This window comes from Poecilia reticulata, chromosome 4 (genome assembly GCF_904066995.2).
Source record: "Poecilia reticulata chromosome 4, P_reticulata-male-v2, whole genome shotgun sequence".
Classification (NCBI taxonomy): Eukaryota; Metazoa; Chordata; class Actinopteri; order Cyprinodontiformes; family Poeciliidae; genus Poecilia; species Poecilia reticulata.
In genome coordinates, this window is record NC_088833.1 from 16,291,723 (window position 1) to 16,314,390 (window position 22,668).

General features: G+C 38.7%; 1 protein-coding gene across 1 annotated transcript in view; it reads left to right on the forward strand.

Moving 5' to 3' along the window:
- Positions 1-21,789, forward strand: part of p3h2 (prolyl 3-hydroxylase 2) — a 48,091-nt gene extending 26,302 nt beyond the window's left edge. Inside the window, exons 2-15 of the mRNA XM_081606368.1 lie at positions 9,335-9,487; positions 10,010-10,199; positions 12,283-12,414; positions 13,555-13,682; positions 17,231-17,320; positions 17,664-17,704; positions 17,834-17,925; positions 18,018-18,145; positions 18,270-18,365; positions 18,821-18,971; positions 19,185-19,302; positions 19,393-19,468; positions 19,689-19,829; positions 20,836-21,789. Of these exons, the coding sequence (XP_081462494.1) occupies positions 9,335-9,487; positions 10,010-10,199; positions 12,283-12,414; positions 13,555-13,682; positions 17,231-17,320; positions 17,664-17,704; positions 17,834-17,925; positions 18,018-18,145; positions 18,270-18,365; positions 18,821-18,971; positions 19,185-19,302; positions 19,393-19,468; positions 19,689-19,829; positions 20,836-20,928 (1,629 nt within the window). The 3' untranslated portion in view covers positions 20,929-21,789. The remainder of the gene's footprint in view (positions 1-9,334; positions 9,488-10,009; positions 10,200-12,282; positions 12,415-13,554; positions 13,683-17,230; positions 17,321-17,663; positions 17,705-17,833; positions 17,926-18,017; positions 18,146-18,269; positions 18,366-18,820; positions 18,972-19,184; positions 19,303-19,392; positions 19,469-19,688; positions 19,830-20,835) is intronic.
- The last annotated feature ends 879 nt before the right edge of the window (positions 21,790-22,668 follow it).

The following is a 22,668-nucleotide window of genomic DNA, read 5'->3' on the forward strand; positions in this document are numbered from 1 at the left end:
AACTATGAATGTGCTATTTTCATAAAATCACTCATTGCTGGAACTCACAATTGTTTTCAGAATGAGCAAAACACATTTTCATTTCCTTTAGTTTCCTCACAACACAGAGTTACCACCTGGATAAAAGTCGCCTCATTCACACATGCTCCGTTTCCTCCTCCGTATATCTTGTTTTAGATGGGTTTGCTTAGGATTTAGCACTTAAACTCCACATCATGCTCATCTTTTCTTATTTTTCCAAGACTGGCAGCTTTAGAGGCAAAGTGGGAAAGCTGGGTGTGTCCACACTTATGTGAGAAGCTCACCTTTGACCCCTACGTCTGACTGGAAGGGCTGATGGCACGGATCCTTAAGCTGTGCTGCTTCTTGTAATTTTTCTTTGGAATAGAAAGTTTTTCCTATTTTAATGGTACAAAAAAATTTTGAAAAGTCGACACAGTTTCCTTCTGGAGAGTAGGTCATAATTTAACTGATTTCTCATGAGTGTTAAAATGCTTCAGTGTTTCCTAACGTGGCTGTTGTGCTCTGGAAGGGGTGGTGACTTTGGATTTATGTGCTTTTTTTGCTCCCTTCATTGTGTGATTTTGCAACGACTCTTGACACCACTTTAGGTCCATGAACCAATGAGCAAAAGACACATATACACCCATCGACATCTGGCTTATGCTCACATAGGGAAAGTTTATGTCTCTGTTGAATGTTTCTGCATATGTTTGCTGTTGCAATAAGATTCATTTGAACACATCGGCACCAGATTTTAATTAGTTTCATGTCTAACTTGTTTATCTTCACCACGATTACAGTAACCTCCACATCTGTTGTCACACCTTGTAAAGATCTGTAAAAAAGCTTTGAAATAAATTCAGCTTTTATTGCAGTTCCTAGAAAATAGATGTGCCTGAAGTATTTTTATATTTTCCTTTTTAAGCTAATTTGAGTCTCCTGAGTATAACTAAAGGTCTGTTTCCATTTATTTGAACCAATGCAGCTTTCTGGAGCTTTTTAGCATTTTTCTTACAGGGAGAAAATAGTGCTAAAGTGTAGGTTTTTTAAAAATTAAATATGTTATTTTTGCTTGTGAGCAATTAAATAACTTTATTGGTCTAATTTTATTACTTCTAATCACATTCTTCTGTCTACTTTTGTGGTTGGCAGAGATATTTATCCCCAAATTGCTGCCACTGAAGCAGCAACAGGAGGATGTAATTATTGTAAACATGTCAATTTTGGACCCATGAGTGGAAATACACACACATGACTGCCAGGGTAAAAAATAAAAATAAAAAATTAAGCAATGAGTGAAAAGCTATACAGGGCATTTTGTCAAAAGTACCTTATGATGTGATGCAAAGGCCACTTTTTAATTTGGGTAAGATACAAAAAAACAAAAAACAAAAAAAACATGAAATCTCCATGGTGCAGTTATAAAACCGTTATTTTCCAGGCAGAGATATTATTAAGTAGCTTTAAACAGCTTGTGCTTAGACAAATAAGGTTGGATTGGGACTTAACTTGAAACCACATGCAGTGAGATGGATGGAAAGGGAGGTAAAACATTCTTCACTGCTTACTATTAAAAAGCTGCAGTAAAATCTATTTTAACTCATTCTACTGCAGTGACGTGAATGCATTTTGAGCTTTCAGTTGTTTTTTTTTACTTGCCTTTGCTAGGGGTGGTAGTAGGTGTTTACAATAATTGCTCATTTTACTGTGGCGGTAATTTTGAAAATAGAGATAGTTGAGTATAGTTCCTGACAGTGGTGCTTTTGATCCAAACGTTTTGTCTGAAACTGATAGCTACATGAAATAAACAGGCAACCAGTTGGAAAAGGTCCAAATGAAGGGAATTGACCAAGGTGTGAGATATTCTCCAGATATTTTTTTATTAATATTTCTTCATACTGTTTAAATATTCAGCATTCTCATAAACTCACAGCTTTGATTCAGAAATGTTCTTATGAGAGCCAAACTAATTGGTGGCAATGCCAGCCTCGCCAGCAAAATTTAGATTTTTGAATTGCTGAAGCATTTCTAGACAAATAAATGCAATAAATGCTCATGTTATATTTCCCATTATTTACTTTGGTATAAATCATGTACTTGTTTAGTTATGACAATGATAAAGTGTTAAAGTGAGAAATGTGAAAAAAAACATACACTTTTTGGGTTTATAGCAGTAAAAGCTTTGTGGAGTGGTTTTTTACATCATTGTGTCTAATCTCACAATATCAGTGCCTAAAAGCCACAACACCAAAACTGTTTTCAAGAAATCTACACTTCAGAGAGCTTGTTCATGTGGTGCAAACCCAGCAGAACATCCCAGTTTTGCAAAGTAACCGTGTTAATGAGCAAATAGACCCACCTGACTTTTTATTGCCACATGTGAGAGTTTCTAACCGTTTCCTGGTGGGAGAATATATTTCCCATATGTTCCTGTTTAATCCAGGCAAGAAAAAAAAAACCTTGCTGCCAGTATACGTGGTATCCCCTGCATGGGCTCCAGTTCCACTCTATGTACACCTTTGGTACACACCGACACTCCCCAACCTCAACCAAAGAGGAAAGTGATGGAGACAAAACACTGCTGTTTTCCTAATTTCTCGGAGCACTTCAGATTTTTCCGCAGTTGAGAAAAAGGCACCTTTATGTGAATGGAGGCTGATGTGGTGGGAGATCAGAAGATCGTAGCTTTAAAAGAAAAAAAAAAAGGGGGTGGTTACGCAGGTCTGTTTTTAGAAGTCCCAGGGAAAGAGGAGTGAGTGTGTTGCTGTATTTTCGGCAGGAGGAAACATGAGAAATGTGTTTGAAGAGGGCATGAGGGCGTCAGGGCAGGAGGAAGACATTATGAGTGATTTTCCACCCTGTCTGCACTGCTTAAATCAAACACACCTTGTGCTTTTTTTTAGGTTTGCAGACAAAGATGGCCCTCTGTGTACTGAAACTGTTGACTACAGATTATTCTGTGGTGTCTGATGGTCTCAGAATAGCTTTTGGAAGAGGCTTGTATAGTCTCTCATCAGCTCCATGGAGCTTAACTGGGAACTGAGACAATATGGTGAAAATAGCAGGAGCAGTCATTGTACAGCCAGATGATGTCGACCACAGGGAAGACATGGCCACAGATGTAAACCCAGCAGTTCAACTTGGCTGATTTACTTTAGGTCATTATAAAGACAAACTGTGTTTTGGTTGCAATAGCTTCTGGATCGTGAGCGTTTGATTCACAGTCTGGGTTTTCAGGCTATTATGGTCGAGTTTATTTGTTCATTTTACCTCCTAATTAAAGCCAGAAGTTTTTCAAACAGAGTGACGATCTGCTGCTGTGAACAGAGACTTTATTATTCGGCTGCCGTTTCCTTTAAGTGTGCTCTCATCCTTTAGGATGCCAGCCGTGTCCTCACGTGCCTAATGAAGAGGCTTTTTTTTTTTGCAACATTACTGAGGTTTATTCCCAGGAATTCCTCAGAAACGACCTTATAGGAACAGGAGAAAGAGGTCAGTGTGCAGAGCGAGAACAGACAGGGGAATAGAGAAGAGGTGATGTGACGGACAGAAAACTAAAGGACGGGGAGAACGGATATGAAAACCGGCTGCTTTAGCCCATGACATCACTGTTTTCCTACCATTGCATGAGCCTAATGTCGTATTTAAAGTACACCTTGTTTGGTCGACTGGTTTCCTGATTGGCTTGGAAAAATGTATTGTGTTACACTCAAGATTGTGTGTTAGGCCAGTATTTGACTAATCAGTATAATTCAAAAGGAAACCACTGTCTGGTTTACTCAGCTGAGATTTTAAAGTTAAAGAGCAGAGGTGCTCAAACTTTTCACAGCCACATGGGCTGAAATTGTCGGGGCTGGAAGCAAAGCAACTTTTCTTCTGCATTTATAAAGCTTGGTCAGACTGCCTGTCTTGTTGAATTTGAAAGAGACTGGCGTATTTTCTTATAACCGAGGACCAATCATGTCTGAGCCCCACACAGAGGCTCCAGACTTCCAGGAATTTCTCAATTTCTCCGATCGTCACTCAAAGGTCTGTCTGTGCCCTTTCGCGATGATTCAGAGTGGAAGCGAGTGGGCTGGCTTCCCTCACGGTAAGATAATCAGCCACTTACACAAACTAGCATGAACTCTGAGTGCCAGGTATGGATTCCATGGATGACTCAGCAATACATCTACCATAAGTATATTAAAAAAAAATCCCATTTTAACAGTGTTGAGTTCAGTGCAATAATATAATCAATAATTATTATTGTGTTTGGCATATTTCCTGTCCGGTAAACTAATATAGCATTTTATTCCATTAAATGAGACTTGTTGAAATAAGAAAAATGTTGCAAATAGAAACTTGACACTGCATCTGTGCTTGTCTGGGATTTATCTCGGTAAAAACAGCAGAGATGGAGTCTTCCCAAATCACTGTGAGCTTTTTTGATCCTTATCCTTTTTTAATAAATAGCAGATTTATATTTTCATTACCTTTCCGTCATTTTAAAACAGCATATATAATGGAAAAGCCTAATAAACTAGTATTTTAATATTCTGAACCATCTCAAATTAAATTCAACCAGCACCACAATAACTTTGACCCGCTCTTACATCTGTTGCATTTAAATTATATCTTGATTATTTTATCCAGATGTTCAGACTGCAGTGACAAACTGCTGAGTTTGAAAGCTGAAGCAAGTCAAAATCCTTACCAAGATGATGCGATAGACTAAGAGGTCAGACTTTCTTCTGTTGAATAAGGTGCTTTTACGTTTGCCTATTTGCTTACGGATAAATACAGAGTAAAGAACGCAGTGCAGCCTCTACATCGCACTCAAATCTCAGCTGGGTAAAAGTAAACTGTATGTAGCTGCTCTGCCTGCAGAGGAGTAAATATTGCTTTTATTTAAACATGTACAGGAAGAGTCTAAAGACACAGACTTTTTGGGGATAATTCTTTGCAGAAAACAGCTGTGACCCGAGTGAAGTTAATTATTGCACAGAGAGGTTGCTCAGAGTTGTCTGAGGCTTTTTAAAAGAAACGTTCTTTCTAATCACGAGAGAGGAAATTGTAAAACATGGTGCTTCAATATTTGTTCAATAAGAAAAAACCTACTTTTTACTTTGACTGTTTGATTATTGGCTGTTGAGAACAGCAGGTTTTGTGTTTCAGTAACATGATCTTCGTGTCTATTCAGTTTCTTTGCAGATAGAAAATGGAGAACGTTCCACATTGGGAACCTAAACTGCAAGAAAAAGTAAAAGGGAAGACGTAACGTCTGGAACTGCAACATTTCCACCCATGGTTACATGATAATTTTTTAGTAAAAAGAATAAAATATTTGACTTTTGACATTAATCTGGTCTGTGTACTGCAATCCATTAGGAATCAGTCATTTCAAACTGAACTCTAGGTTTGTGCCTCTGTTACATAAATAATTAAAGCCCTGTTTTAGTTTTACTTGACTATTCCACCTGGTGTGATAATTATTCATATTGTGTTGCCACTTTTATTTTTACTTTAAGATCTGTTTTTGCTCTGGGATAAGTACTGTTTTTGCCACAACATCAGTGGCGTTTCTAAGGTGCCAGCCCAGGCCTGTTTACATACCTGCTCATCAAGGAGGAGGCCTGGTGGAGCATGTTAATGTGCGTTTAGCTTGGCACGATATCGTGCCCACATTAAAAGCATTTTTTTTTTCCCAAATTGGCAGAACAGTCCAAAAGCTGGGCAACTCGGGCAAAGTGAGGGCGCAGACTGAGAGGCATTTATTCAACTCTACAGGTGCTGCTTTGAAATGTTGCAGGAGAGAAAACATAGTCTCGGGGAACAAGATGTACACTAACTGAATGTGTTTGGAAATTTGCCTTGAATGGCAGGGCTGTAATGATTTTAATCTTGTAGATTAAAGTTAAAATTAGCAGCAGTTAAAATATTTTGTGCCAACAAAGCAATGAATTTCTGTCTGGAAACATGAGAGCAACAGCAGTTTCAGTTCTTACTCTGACAGATAATTTAGGATAAACATAAAAAAAAAAGAACATGCATGTATGTATAATTATTGCACAACTCAACCTGTTCCTGCAGAACAGTTTGTTTGGTGATGTATCCAGTCTGGTCATTCTGCAGCTACATCCTGTGGTTGTTTTTAACCTGATTGCTTGCCAGTCTAACATCCAGGGGTTTCATTCTGCACAGATCCATGGATAAACATGTATTCTGAGTTTAAAACATTTACACTCGTATTACAGTTGATCAATCCTGATTTTTTTTAACTCTGACAAACACAGATGATCATCTCACAAGTTTAAATTTGCTTAAATGTGACCAGTATCTCTTCTACATTATTCAATAAATGATGTAGAAGATGAAATGAAAATACAGTTTTTTGTTTTTTTTAAGTAGCCTTCTACATCTCTGTGTTTTTTTCTGACTCAGGTCTGATTTCTGAGCTGATTTCTCAGTAAATCTGTATATTTTATTCCTAAGGGGACAAAAACATCTTCTCATTTACCCGGTGGCTTTTTTAGCGTGCTGATTGGTCGTGACATACTGTATAAAACTTGTAAAAGTGAGACAGCAAAAAACAAAAACAAAAAAAACACAGTACAATCCCTCTTGATGCTCTGGTTGTGCTCATTCTTCCCTGTTTTTGGGTCACTATTGTTGGGTGCTTTCCAATGGCTCCAAGCAGGTGATCCGGCCAGGAATGCACTCGACTCTGCCTCTGCCTTTGGCCTTTCAGGGCTAATCGAGCATGTCCTGCTGGGTTTTCTCTGTACCGCTGCTCGAGGCAGAGCCAACATTGTCAGACTGCAGCATTATTCTTCTGAGTGAGGTGGGATGTTTGTGAGAAGACGATTGTCTGCTTTTTCCATTAGGGCTGCATATCAAGCCTGGATCCCCCGTAGAAAACACAAATCACTTCACTTTTGTTTCAACAGCTTATGGGCGTGCACTTCAAGATATCTGTAAAAAAAGGTATTCTACTTTCCCATTTCCATAATCCTGAATACATGCGAGAATTGGGAGAAAAAAACAACACATTTTTCTCATAACAAATCTCTTTAGACTTTAGAGCCAAAAATCAGTGGGTGCAGGGCAGAGAAATGCCGGGGGGATGAGGGCTGGTGGAGTGTTGAGCAATCTGTTATGTATTTTGGCCAAACTGACCTTCTCTGTTGTCGCTGGAAGTTGAGAAACGCTGTGATCTTCTTTATAGTAGTTTGGAGCCGCTCACAAGGTGAGGAGTTTACTCGATTGCCAGCGGATGTCCCTGCAGGGAACATTAAACAGAAAACAGGCTCTGTCTGCTTTTCACCTCTTACCGTTTGACTTTTATTTCCTTGAAATCCCCAGATCGTCTTCCTTTGCTGTGTGCTCATAGATTGAGCACTCTAGATCAGTCATTATCAATCACAACAAAACATTAGAAAGTTATTTCCAAGAACTAAATGTTTAGTGAGCAATGATTACTATATGAAGAAAACCACACAACGGAGATCTCTCGGTGTGAAGTGATTCCTTTGAATGTATGACCTGAATTTAGTGTGTGGTGCTCGTTTTGCTTCAGTTCATGTTCAGGCTTGAGTACTATTGTCTCCTCTGATAAGAGCCAGACATGATAGCATTGTTTTACGTTTTAACAGACAGTAGAGGAACAGAGGTATGAGAAAGATTTTGGGACTTATGTGTTCGTTGTTGTGACATGTGCTCTTTGACTGCCAGCGACGGAAGATTCATGTTGACATTCCAGGACTAGTTTGGGTGTATAAACCCAAAGCAGCGCGACATCACAAGCACCATCTGCTCTCTAGAGCTCCTTCTGGATTGTTACAAGACTCTTTTACTGCATCGAAGTAAAGCGTGCAACTCGCATAAAATCTGAGAAGTGAGCTTTAACAGCTGAACTGCTGACATTAATGTTAACTCAACCAGTAAGCCCTACACATCAGTGTTTATGTAACATTGTTAAGTGGGGATTTGGAGCTCTGCGAGTCAACCCACGTATTGGAGGACATGCAGTTTGTTGGGGGGTGGGGATTCACATAAAATGTGTGGTGATAGTTAAACAGGATATAAAAATGTCCACTGAGCTGCTCATCCTTTCACTGCTGTCTGATTTTGTAAGCAGTGCCATAATAGCTTGTCCTGGTAGTTACAGCCATCTAGCTTTGTGAAACTATGTGGTTTTATATATTTCTTGGTTACAACTGCTGAAGCATTTTACAACCATTTCCATTTCTCCCAAACAAGGAAGTCCTACGTTGTCTCAACATATAAAACATGATGTACTTGCCCTGAGTAAAAGTAACTCTAATGTTATCATCTAATGCTTTAAGGTACTCTCAAGAACAAAGTAATGAAATGTCCAGACACAAAACTTTTATCCACTTCCTGACCAAACGATACAAATACTCACTTTTGGTTAAATATAGATTTGGTAATTTTGAGTTAATTTATCCAAACATTTTTGAGAAGTTATGTTGTCAACATGCAAGGTCAGTTCAAGGTTGGTTTTCAGGACAGTCATCTGTTTTCTCCAGCCAGTGCACCAGATAAAATTAGAAAAAACAAACGTAACCAGGCAACGGTTCCATATGCAAAGGTTAAAAACTTCAATAAACTCCATTTCAGAGTAAAACTGTTACTACTTATCTCAAATGTTAAAAAAAAACTGCTAATCTTTATTTTTGCACTTTCCACAAGCCACTTGAATAAATTAGATCTTCATGTTCGATGCATTTCTCAGTAAGTAGAGCAGATTTATGAGGCTGCGTGTTCAGCCATACCCCTCCTCTGTAAGCTCTGCCAAGTTTCTATTCTTCATGTTGTGAAGAAAATCATTTATTGCATTGGCTATAATAATGACGGCTGTTTTTTCATAACAGGATGTGGATGGGAACGGTGTGGCCTCCTAAATCCGCTCAGATTTTCTCTGTTCAGATGTGACATTGTTTGAAGGAGTGTCCAACTAACTCCCCATAACTTTATTTTTGGGAAAGGCCTGAGTTTTTGTCAAGCGGTCTGCCTCTTTCAGCAGATGTTTCTTCAGAGAAATTGTAGCCTTTTTGTCAGGTTTATCAATCAACTTTGTCCCTTTTTTCTGAGAGGCTTTGCTGTTCTTAGTAAAATATGTAAAAATGAGGCTGAAATAGGAAAACAACACAATCTCCTGTGCTGGAAATGAACTGACTTTTCTTAACGATGTTCTCTGAACCTTTTGACCTACTTGAACATAGCTTAAATTAGTTTGTGGGAATTTTGTTCTATTCATCCCAAATTGAAGCATTTTAGGATTTAATGGCATATACTTTTTTCTCTGGTTCTGTTTTTCCTTTTTCAGTTGAAGCAGCCGGAAAAGGCGGCAGCAGCAGCTCATACCTATTTTCAGGCCAATCCAGAACATGTGGAGATGGGCCAACACCTCGAACAGTACAAAGACCTGCAGGGTGTAGAAGAAAACCACTTTGTGGACCGGGAAGCCCGGCCTCATCAGGTAAAAAAGAAACAGTCTTTATAGTCGAGGCTTCCCTCGTGTCTGCAGTATCTGATTTTGAAAGTACAGCTGCTGTGGTTCTACAAACGGTCTTGATAGAAATGACCCCTAGAGTTTTAATCACTGGAAACTCACTGAGACCTTTAGTGATGAAGCTTTGGATGCAAAAGGGTTTTAACTCCTTATCCTGCTGCTCCAGCCATTTTCTCTTTTTTGTGGCTTTTAATTGAGCAGTACCATCCTTTGGAAAAGACTCCTTCAACTTTTCCCAGTGTGTTATATTTGAAAACTAAACACATAAGTAAAAATTGACAAATGTAAGTGCAGATAAAAAGATTAAACTCTTCTTTAAGCTTGGTGTCTTTATGCACAAATTAGATCCTGCTGGCGCTTTACTTAAGACTTCGTTATCGCAAGAAAATGTACGTTCTTTAAAGCATAACTTAAAGAAACAGAAAGATGCTTCAAGATTTATCCTCTCTTGTTCTCTCTTTCTCCTTCCCTGTGACTTCTCTGTCACAGCAATCATTCACAGCGGCAGTAAAGTTATACGACAAAGGCGACTACGAAGAAGCTGTAACACTTTTCGAGGATGCCTTGGTAGAATACTACAAAGCCGATGTGGAGTGTCGGGCCCTGTGCCAGGGGCCGCAGAAGTTTGAGGGTCACGACCACGTACGCTACCGCTACAGCCTACATGAAGTTGTGTCGGGTAAGGCAGAAAAAGTCACAGAAAATGTATCTACCTGGTTTCGGTTTCAGTGCTACGTTTAAATTTCAGTGCAAACATAAATATTATCATCGAGCGACGGATGAAGCCAGTGTATAATTCTTCTTACGATTTCATCATTCATCTTAGGTATGATCAAAATGTATTTATCAATATGAATGTACAGTATAAATAATAATCTCTTTGTCCATGCTTCAATTTGGACTTCTTGGCAATAAAAAGGTTTGTCTTGTCGTATTTACAGATAAAAGAAAACATAAATTGAATAATTTGTGGTTATAGGTCCAATGTCTATAACTTTTTGTTAATCTATGTTATAAAACAGTGTACTAAAGTTGGAAGTACAGAGATTAGACTATATAGTTTTCCACACGTTCCAGATTTGCAGCTGTCAAAATGATTTCATTTTATAGTCTTTAAGGAATAATACAAGTGGTCATTACAAAGAAAGGCCAGATTACTCACTCTGTGCAAATATTCTGCTTAGTTTGGCTGGATTAGCTTTGCTGCACAGCTAGCTCTGGGATTTGGTAGATATGCACTCTTACCGTCTTCGACAGGCCATGCGGACAACTTGTCCTCAGTCCAGGAAGACGACACAAATACATTTATGGACACAGTAGAAGATGATTTTCTATACCCACGTAGTTCTAACAATTCTGTGCTGTTTTGTGTCTCTGCTCAAAATAAAATATGTAGATAAAAACAAAAAAACTCCAGTCTTCGTATTGCATGTATTCAGTGTGGTGCTTTTAAAATGTATTCAGTTCATATTTTGTGAATAAAAAAATGCTGCTAAAATCAGACATGTATTTGATTGGGATTTTATGTGGTAGGCTGGCATAAAATGGCAAAATAACTGGGAACTGGAAGGATATTGACAAGTTTTTTCAGTTTTTTACATGCATGGCAAACTCCATCCGTATGCAGCTTGCCTGAGTCAATACTGAGCAGAAAAACTTTTCTCTACAATGACAGCTGTTGGGATATGTCTCTACCAGCTTCATGCATGTAGAGACTGATTTGTTTTTTTCATTCTTTGTTAATGAACTTCGTGACAATGTTGACCTCCCGAGACCTTAAAGGATGAAAGAAACTAATACAAATACTTTTGTCCTCTTGTATCTTTTCATTTAATTTTACTGTCTTTCTATCAACTTGTTTTTGTTTTTTTCTCTTGTTGTCATTTGGAAATATTTTCACAATGTAAAGTTTCTTTTTAGCCGTGCTGCATTTTCACTTTTACTTTTGCTTCCTGCTCCGTCCATCCCAGTCAATGGGACGTGTGTGTTTGACAAAAGTCAGGCCATTTTCTTTGGAAGCTGAGGCAGGTTTTTGTGCAGTAGCCGCTGCCTAATTGCTGAGTGAGTGTTTTCAGACTCTCTCATATGTGTGGTCGGATTGAGTAAACATTAAAAGACAGCTAATTCATTTTGGCCAGGCTTTGTTTTACTTAAAATGAACGGATTATTTTCCATAGCGCTGCACCAGTCGATTCTGTGATCATAATGTTTATATGTATAATGATGTGTGGATGTGGAAAATCAATCTGCTGTGTGACTCGGATGAAACAAGAGAAGGATTTAACAGAACCGCTTCCGTCTGTACGGGTTAAAATTTCTGTATTTGACCTGAATCCTGCTGCAGCTCTGGTGTGACCTCTGCTCCTCTGGAGTTTCCTGAAGAAATTTAAACATCACAGCCTTTCTGTCGGAAAGGAAAATCGTGCTGCAGCTGCTTCAGAGTGACCTCACTGCACATACATGCTAACAGCACATTCACACATGCATGCTGTCACTGCTGGCTGTCTTCTCAGTATACAACATGAGGAAATGATAAGCAGCCTGCCAACTCCTGATTCTGCAAAGGATGACCTAACATCAGGTCTTACAGTCCCCACCGACGCAAACTCTATTTTATTTCAGACTCTATTGCCACCTTATTGGATTAACTGCTACAGGGTGCATGAACATCAAATGTTGACGTTCACATTTGTAAAAGTTTGCAAATCCAAATTTCTTTTAGCATAATCCAAAGACTAAATTTTTGATTGCATTTATTGCAGATCATTTTACTCAGGTTTTGCACTGTGAGCACGAGTGCGTCCGAGACCTCGCTACCCGTCCAGGCCGCCTCTCCCCAATGGAGAACTACCTGCCCCTTCACTACGACTACCTTCAGTTTGCCTATTTTAAAGGTGGGATGTTTGTAGTCTGTGACATTTTTCTGACAGTCTTGTATAAGTAAAGATATGTGTTGACAGAAGTGATTACATTTTAGATTAATGCACTTTGATTTTGAGGTTCTTGGACATGACGGCCAACTGTTTGAATGTAAAGAGGAAAAATTATTGCACCCACAGTTCATGCATGCAGATACAAGCAGATGAAGTTAATTTGCTGGGAACTGAGAGCTTGTTACATTTTCAGATGTGTGTCTCTTTGGATATTTTAATTTCTATAAAGAGTCTAACAAGTTTGTTCTGAGATTTGGTAGTCCTGATAGACTTCGGCTAGCAATGATGTTTATGAAACCCCCCTGAAAAAATTTGAGAAGTTTGAGATTATTGGATTGTGCATGATTGCACTTAAACTTTCAACCTTGAAAACACTAAACCATCCAATTGTTTATTAGAATAAGTGGTTTTAATTTTCCGAAACTATAGTTTTAAATTTTAGGTATTGTTCTTCAAAAATGTTGCGTCCTAATTAAGCATTTTTAATTGCCTAAACGGAAATAAGAGCAATCGAACAGTCAAGAAGTTCACAATCAATCATTTGTGTTAAAACTACTATTATTTATCATCTTAGACATTTTCCTGCTATGCAGCCTCAGTCTGTTTTATTCGACTCAGCAGCAGTGGAAGTTTTAAATCACTCAGCAGTGGTTCTGCTTGCCTTATCTGCAAAGGTTTCCATAAAAAAATTGTTTCTGTTTCAGCTCAAATCTTCAAATTTTAACTAAGTTGCAAACTACAGAAAGCTAAAGCTAAAGGAAGAAGTCATCTTTACAGCAGAGTAAAGAAGGCTTACACCTACCATAAACATGGACCAAAAGGTGTCTGATATTTGATTTGTATTCATGAAGAATCTGTGTGCAGTGCGAAGTGGAAAAAATGGCACTAGCCTATTTCTTTTTATAGGAAACTATTGATTCATTTGAACTTACCTGCATGGTTGTCTCTGTACACTCAGTGTTCAGCTCTATTTGCTTTGTAATATTTTCTGAATGTTAGCTGTGTTATGTCCTAGCATGCCATAAAATGTGTTAATCCAGTCCATCTGCAGTAATATACCGATGAAAATGTTAAACTTCCTGTCTCTCTTAATGTGTGCAGTCAACAGGCTGGAGGAAGCGCTGCAGTGCGCTCTGACCTACCTTCTGTTCCACGAGGGAGACGAGTTTATGACCGACAATGTGGATCACTACAGAGAAATCCTGACACATGACAGCACCCCACGAGAGGTCAGGAATCTGCTGCATCATGTGAGGTCTGGGTTTGTATGGAGGACTTTTTCTGCCATAATCCAGGCGCACACATTTTCAGTCTGAAAGCAAGACTTTATATCTTTTTTCTCCAAACTTGATAGATAGATAGATAGATAGATAGATAGATAGATAGATAGATAGATAGATAGATAGATAGATAGATAGATAGATAGATAGATAGACAGACAGACAGACAGACAGACAGACAGACAGACAGACAGACAGACAGACAGACAGACAGACAGACAGACAGACAGACAGATAGATAGTGGTCAGTAGCACACTGCTGGCAGATGCTTGGTGTACTACGGAGCAGAAAGCTGACGTCATTGTTTCTCCCTACATCCAGTGGGTGGCGCAGGTTGTTTGATAGTAGCCACACAGGCACACGCGCTAACACGGGTGGGCAATCCTGGTCCTCGAGGGCCGGTGTCCTGTAACTCTTAGATGTCTCACTGGTACAACACACCTGGATCCAATAACTGAATCACCTCCTCAGTGCAGTCAAGTTCTCCAGAGTCCTGCTAAGGACCTCATTATTTGACTCAGGTGTGCTGAAGTAGAGACACATCTAAAAGTTGCAGGAGTCCGCCCCTCGAGGCCTGGAGTTGCCCACTCCTGTGCTAGAAGGAAACAAATGCACCCAGTACAACACTTTCATTCTATTGGCTGAGAGGTTGCTAGGCGACTGTGCCAAAAGGCAGTTCTATGTTTTGTAAGTGAGCACAGAGTCTGAGCAGAGACCAAGTGTGAGCGCGAGGAGAAGTTTTGAGTACAAGCATTACAAGTTTTGAGAAGAAAGGCATGAAGTCCTGCTTTCAAAATAAAAATGTAAGCAAGAGTATTAAAAGTTTTGAGAACAAAAGACATGAAATCCTGCTTTCAGACTGAAAATGTGTGCCCTTGGATTATGGCAGAAAAATTCCTCCATAGGTTTATCGGCTCCAGGAAAGGCTGGACAGAGCTGATCAAATCGACAGTCTGACAGTGTAGCAGAGGCTCAGAGGTTTGGATTTGATGTAAAGGCTGTTTCAGGTAAAATTTATTGCTTGAAAGATCGGTTTCATCAGGGAAATTTTTAGGAAAAACACGTGAATCATAGCTACTTGCTCAAGACGCAGCAAAAACGTTGGCATGTTAGGGAGATGATGAACAGATGCATCTCAAATTATTCATCCATCCATTGTCCATACCTGCTTGTCAGTCATGTTGTTTGGACCGGGAGGGAAGCCGGAGTACCTGGAGAGAATCCATGCATGCACAGGGAGAGCATACAAACTAGAAGCAGAAAGACCAAGACTTGAACCGAGGACCTTCTTGCTGCAAGGCAACCATGCTAATTAGATGTAATTAAATGTCATTTATTTTACATTTCAGTTCTAAAAGTAAGAAAAATATATTTCAAGTGTTTAATGGTTTAATTTTAAATATATGTATTTTACATGCATACAGATTCTGAAACCCCGACATTTGTTTCACAGAAAATATTAAAGTTAAATTAGCATCTTTATAAAGCTTGGCAGTAGAGGGAAGCATGAAGCAACGCTGACTTTGGCTTTAATGAAACCCAGTGGACCAACACCAGCAGATGATGTGTCTCCCTAGATGAAGTTAAAATGTAAATACTTCACACTGGACCTCAAGCAGCTTGGACTCTGTGCCTCTCTGCTCTTCATCCAGACTGAAACTTGAACTTTGTACGACTCAACAGCAGTCCAGTCTAGAGGAATGTATTTCTTGCATCTGGAGCTGAGACTTTGCATGACGATAAAATATTCTGCCTGATAGATGATGCACCACTGCAGTAGCGACATGTTTCAGTACCCAACATGCTAAAGTCCACAAAGTGTGAGAAGGATAAAAGAAAGAGAGGAGAGGGAAAAATTTTGATTTATCAGCTTGGATAAAACTACCTAAGTATTTAACAAACCTATGACGTATTGTATTTTGCCCTCATCTTTTTCTCCACATATTTTTAAGTAATTTTGATGTTGGTACCCAAAGCACATTTTATTCTCCACCATTATCTTACAACTAAATGGCTTAATTTATAACAGACTATAGCCTGGCTTGAACTTGAAACAGAATCCCAGACTGGCTGAGTCAATCACAGAAGGATTTAATATTCTGGGAAGAAGTGAGCAGAGAAATTTGTGAACTTATTAACTAAATGCGCAGAGACTAATCTTAGAAAAGAATATGTGCAGTTTGAAACAATCGTGGTTTTGTTTCTACAATCCCCTCAGATGCGTTTGAAGTGCATCTTAACACTATATAGAGTAAGGATAAGTCATTGCTGCATCTCCAAATCATCCACAACGTCCAGAAGTCTGCTCTCTTCTTAGTAAAGATGGACTGGAAAGAAGCCCTGGGAATGCTCCAAACCCAGAATGATGAAAGGCAGATAAAGACGTTACGCAGGAAGTGAGGAAAGACTTGAGAGGAAAGCTGACAACCTTTTGTAAAAAGCCCACTTCTTGGCCAGAGCTAAAGGTTGCTTTCCAAAAATCTGTCAGGTTGGTCATCAGTTTGTTCAACTAAAAAAGACCTAGACCGCTGCCCTGCTGCTCTCCCAAATATTTAGTCTCTCACTAGAAAAAGCCTGTTGCTCATTAGAGCAACCAAAGTTTCCAGCAGAATGTGTGACTGTCTGGATAACATTATCAAAAGCTGAGATAAGGAGGCTGAAGGAAAATGTGCTGTTTTCGAATATTAGCTTATAGTTTTCTAGCTTTCCCATTTTTCACATCTTGTCAGTTTACTGTACATTATTTGCCCTCCAGCCTGCCTCCTCCATGCATTCCCTCCCTTTCCTGCCTCTGGGAGCTCATTTGTAGGGTGTCAGGGCCTGCCTGAACATGCCTCTCCGTCCAAAGGTCCTGCTTTCAAAAGGAAGGAAAACTGGGGGTAGAGAGTCTGCATAAGGTCTCTAACACAATCTTCATGCTGTTTCCCAAAGAATAATGGAAAAGAAAAATGCTGCAGGCTGTTCAGATTTTGTAACAGTCCTCTGGGCAAAGTTCCCTTTCTACATTGCAAATAAGTTAGTTTTACTTTTTATCCAAATGTAACCCTTTTTCAGTTGTGGATATTACAATATTCCCCTTATTAAACAATCACATTTAGAGCCTAATAAACATCTTCATGTCAATGTGTTTTCTACGTTGTTAACTTATGGCGATAACCCTTCTCTACTATCTTTTCTATATTTCGACTTTGATGGATTTTCTCCTTTTAGCTACATTTACATGTAATTTAGACAGAAGAAAAAAAATCTATTTCTTTTGCTCATGGAAAAGTTGCCATACATGAAAATATTGCCAAACATGTACAAGCATGGACATTAAAAAGTCCAACTATCTTTATCTTTACCTCAGTATTTAACAATTAATCACTGTTCTTTCTTTAGATTCAGTGTAGCTTTAGTAGTTTAGTTACTTTCTAATATTTGTACAATAAAGAATGCTTATATATTAGTAATATTATTGTATCATTAATACAGATATTATTGTTTTTGTCTTTAGGAAGCTGAACGTTATTTGACGAGGCACCAGCTGGAACTGGAACTCCTTCTAATGGGCAGTAAAATAATGGGCGTTGACTTCACTGAAGGGGTGAGTTAATTTTAGTATAGTAACATTGGTAATTTAGATCCTATTTTTGTCATATTACTTTTGATCTTTGAAGCACGCCATGAGTAGTAGCAGCTAGCAAGTTGCTCCCACTTAAATAGTAGTTTTGCCCGGAAATGATAGAGACGCTGTCCACATGTATTGGAGCAACAGGTGTCTGGCAGAGCCGCAATTCCCCACTTTTTCTGCAGCCAACAGCACCACCTGCTGGTCATGCTAAGATATTTCAACTTACATGCAGCGAAATCCCGTCTGAATTTGATGAGCAGAGCTTTCAGGAGCACGTAACAAGCTACTAAGAGGTTTCAATTTGTCTCTGATGCAGAATTACTGGAGCAGCACAGGAGGAAGGGATGATTCCAACAGGTAAGATGTAGCACCAGAAGCCAAAACCAGTGATTTCAGTTTAATTTTTTAAAACACCAGCATGTCGGCTGTATGAAACTCTTCAAGAGTCTCTCTCAGGTTCAACAGTTGTTGCTTTTGTTTCCTCAGGATTCCCTCAGGAACAGATGGTTGGATGGAGTACGTTCCCATTTCAGAGAAGAAAAACATCACTGTGATTGTTTCGCAGCAGCTTAAAGAAGGTAAGCCTGTGAGAGGCTGTTGCTAAAGATCTCTTAATGTGATTGTTATTGAAATGGTAGGAGACTTGATTAAGGTGCTTCTGTGTGTGTAGGTGGCCCCCTGCTATATGACAGCGTGCAGCTGGTGCAGAACTCCGTGGCTTTGAACGGGACCCAGCGGGTTCTCCTCGATCATGTCATCTCTGAGTGGGAGTGTGCAGAGCTCAGAAACCTGGCACATGTGAGCACATCGTAAAGTTATAATATCAGGGGTAGTCTTAAATATAAACCCAACTCCATTGGTTCAGAGTAGGGGGAAAAAAATGTGCCTGAAGCCTATTTGTGGGTTTATTTGTGTTTTCCAGGCAGTCACCATGGCAGGAGACGGTTACAGAGGCAGGATGTCTCCACACACTCCCAATGAGAGGTTCGAAGGAGCCACTGTGCTAAAAACTCTGCAGGTACACTGAATACTAATGCAAACAGCTTCCTTAGTTCAAATGCTCTAATAAAAATCAAGAATGTTCTGAACGGGCCGGTCGTGACAGTAACAAACTGTTAATACATCAATAAGTAGCTGTTTCTGCATTCAATGAATACTTCTTGAACATATGTTCACATTGGTGTAATTTGGCACTGTACAGATAAAAGAACTGGTTTGATTTGATTCATATTTCTATTTAAGCACACAACTGATATCTTGAAGGTTCTACTCATGTGGCTCTCTAGAGTCTGGACTCTACTCTAGAGGGCCACATGAACAGCAATGGGAGGCCGGATTTGGCCCCCCAGCCTCGAGTTTGACACGTGACCTAAAGGATGCAGGGATCTCATAGTGGATGTTGCTTAAAGAATAATGCCTGCTACACTGTATAAGTCCTGGTTTTTGCTTGACTGCATTTTGTCCTCCTTGCAGTACGGCTACGAGGGCCGAGTGCCCATGAGCAGCGCTCGACTCTTCTATGACACCAGCGAGCGAGTGAGACGCATCGTGGAGTCCTACTTCATGCTCAACACTACGCTGTACTTCTCCTACACACACCTGGTGTGTCGGACAGCCATCACAGGTCACCAACTCCTTCAGCATAAACCCCTAAAGCCCCACAATAGTTTATTTTGGGTTCTTTCCATGACATTTAAGTCAGTTTACGGGCAAAATTTGTATCTTTGGATTTCCATAATTAAAAACTGCTTTCATCCTCTTACAACAAATGTCCATACATTTATTGGTTGATTTGTTTGTTTGTTGAGTGATGGTTTTATTATTTGTTGTTCCTTAGGCCAACAAGATCACAGGAATGACCTGAGCCATCCCATCCATGCTGACAACTGTCTGCTGGATCCAGACGCCAACGAGTGTTGGAAAGAACCACCAGCATACACATACAGAGATTACAGGTAGGACAATGATGTGCGTCTTCAAGCAGGGTTTAATCCAGTGGATTATATAATCTCGTATTGATTTGGTGTTGTCCTTTCCCTTTTCAGTGCACTGTTATATCTAAATGGAGATTTTGAAGGAGGGGAGTTTATATTCACAGAAATGGATGCCAAAACAGTCACGGTGAGACGGTTATCCTGAAAAAATAGATTTAACTTGATAATGGAAATCATATGGAAGGAGATAACACCAGAGGTTAATTTATATGTTCAGAGTTGGAAGATAATTAACGATAAAATAAAAAATTAAAAGCAAATTTTCATCTAGCTTGCAAGTGGCTCAAAAAGAAGAATATAATGTGAGAATATGAACAAACTAAATTTGGATCTTCTTTCCTTTTCAGGCATCAATAAAACCAAAGTGTGGTCGGCTGGTGGGTTTCTCATCAGGGGGAGAGAATCCACACGGTGTGAAAGCCGTCACCAGTGGGCAGAGGTGTGCTGTGGCTCTGTGGTTCACCTTAGATCCGCTCTACAGAGAACTGGTAAACAGACGTTAAGGTCACTTCAGTTATTAGCCTGGTTTCAGTTTTACCTGCGGTGCTTTGGAAAACGATTGACACCGCAGGGTTTGTCTGCAGCCGCAAAGAGAGCCATTTTAATAGAACTCTGTGTGATGGATCAGCAGTGATGACCTCATGTTTGTGGAGTAGGCTGATAAGACTGCAGTGTTCTGAAATTAGGTTTTGCGATTGTCTTTAACCCACACCGAGTCTGTACTTTTTAGAATCGCATTTCTCTGTCATAAAAGCTGAAAGTCTTTTGGAGCATGTCTCATACAATTTTTATGGAAGAATTTTTTTCCTCCGTCATTTTTGTGAAGTTCCTCAACATCAGCATCATGTTCCTAGAAGCCTTCATATGAACGAGTACATCACCAGACTACATCTAAATAGTTTACCCTATTTACCAAACTAGAAACAACTGGACATGGCAATGGATAACCTGTATGTTTAAGCTTATTCCTATTTTTGAACACTTACTAATGTTTAAAGACCCATTGTTATTTCTCAATGATTCAGATAAAAATGGCATTGCTATGAATCTTCTTTTACGATTACTCATTCTTTACTTCTCATACTTCCTTGCCTTGAGTCATGGTCCTAAAATATACAGCTCCGAAAAAAATTAAGAAACCACCTAAAATGATCAGTTTCTCTGATTTTTCTCTGTATATGTTTGAGTAAAATGAACATTGTTCTTTTATTCTGTGAACTACTGACAACGTATCTCTGGATTTCCAAGCAGAGATTTAGTATTTATTTGCAGAAAATGAGAAATGGTCAAAATAACAAGAAAGATGCGGTGCTCTCAGACCTCAAATAATGTATAGAAAACAAGTTAATATTCATTTAGGAACAACAATACTAATGGTTTAACTCAGGAAGAGTTCATAAGAGTTTTTTATTTGCTGTAATATATGAACATTGTTTTGTTTTTTTCTCTTCTTTCCGTCTCACCTGTGTCTTTTTGTCCCCATTTTTTTTCCAGGAGAGGCTTCAGGCGGACGAGGTGATCCAGGCTTTGGAAACGCAGTCAGTTTGGGGTCAGGGCCTCACCATCAACCCTAAAGATGAACTGTAGAAGCCGTCTAAAGAAATCTCCATCGTTTCTTCATTATCTTTATCAGTGAAACCCTTTTTTTTGCTATTTATTAAACAACGTTTGGATCAGAACATTTCTATTTTTGTACTGCGCTATACCGAAGTGCAAAGTTAATAATAGTGTTGTGGTATCGGTTTTATTTGTGCCGTCAAACTTCTGTTTGCCTTTTGGACCTTTTTCCAGTAACATCCTGTTGTTTGGTATTGTTTTATGCTGTGAACTGTGAAGTTGATGTTTCACTGTTTTGGGTTGGGATAGTTTCCGATCTCAATTCAGAAAACTCAGAGGTTAGTAACAAAATATACCTGAAACTTTTATCACAACTAGAACTGATATAAATACATATGTAGTATTACACACACTAAGATGTTACTCAGTTTTTCAAATTGCCAGTAATAATTTCCAAGGTTGGTGGTACACTGTTTCTCCATTTTGGAAATTGCAATAATTGGAACCTGTTCCATGCTGAATTCATAATTTCTAAGAGCATTGTACAGTTTTGCACATTTACTGATATGAGAATGGTGAGCGCGTGAGTATTTGATTTATTTATGTTTTTTTAGACAGCTGATATCTCCATTTCATATGAAAAAGTTTTTTGTTTTTTTTTCATGAAAGATGCCAGCTGTTCCTGTTTCAAGGAATATGTGTTTTTATGAGCATTTATTACTTCATGCCTGTATTGATCATGAGGATGATGATGCACTGTAAGTCAAAACTTAGTTTCCTATGTGCTCTCAATATTTTTATTGTGGCCTTAAGAGGGAGGCCATTTTTGTTTAAGTTAACATAAAATGTGTGTGTTCGTACATAGAAATAAAAAAATGAAATTGTTTATAATCTGTCTATTATTTAAAATTAAACATAAAATATTCATGAACTTAAAATGTGTATTTTCCAGGCACCTAGTGCCATTTTATAGCACAATCAAATCTCTATCTGACTTTAGATTTTGATGAGGAAATAATATTGTAACATGACGTAACTTGAATACCTGAAAGGTGAAAATCAGTTTTACACAACAGGACTATAATTTTGTTGTGTAAAACTGCTAAATCTACAAAAAAAAGGACATTCTCCATGTTGATTCTCTATCTAAAGTACTCTATCCCTTATTGTTTACTTTGATTATACTGTAGGTCTTCCACTTATTAAAAAGAGGCTGCTATTCTACTGCCTGAAGAGCTGAAAACTATTTCCCCTACAAATTCAGGCATTTTGATCAAAGTTTCAACTGTTTAGTCTCAGTCTATAAACATTTAATTAGACATGAATCATAAACTTTTAAAACACATTTAAAGACGATGCATCATCTTCTTAGCTGTGCTCCGATTAACTGTTCAGAATAACAATGATGCACTAAGTCAGCTTGGACATGCAAAAATAGGACTGAGAGCAATGAAGAGCATCAAAGATCAGCCTGAACAGTCACTTTTCTAAGAATTAAGACTTTATTGCCATTTCAGATACTTGTGTAGCTGCTGACTATAAATGTTTATTATAGTTTGGAATTAACCAAAATGTAAAAAGTGCTGAAATTGTACTGTCTAGGTTTTCTTAAGACACAAAATGATAAAACTTTTTTTTTTTTTTTTTTACATCTTTGGACATACATGAGTAGATAAAGTTTTTCATTCATGAGAATGAGCTTTGTCTACATGAAATTAATCAATCACTCTGATCAAAGGCATGCAATGAGAATCAATTAATCTGTATTTT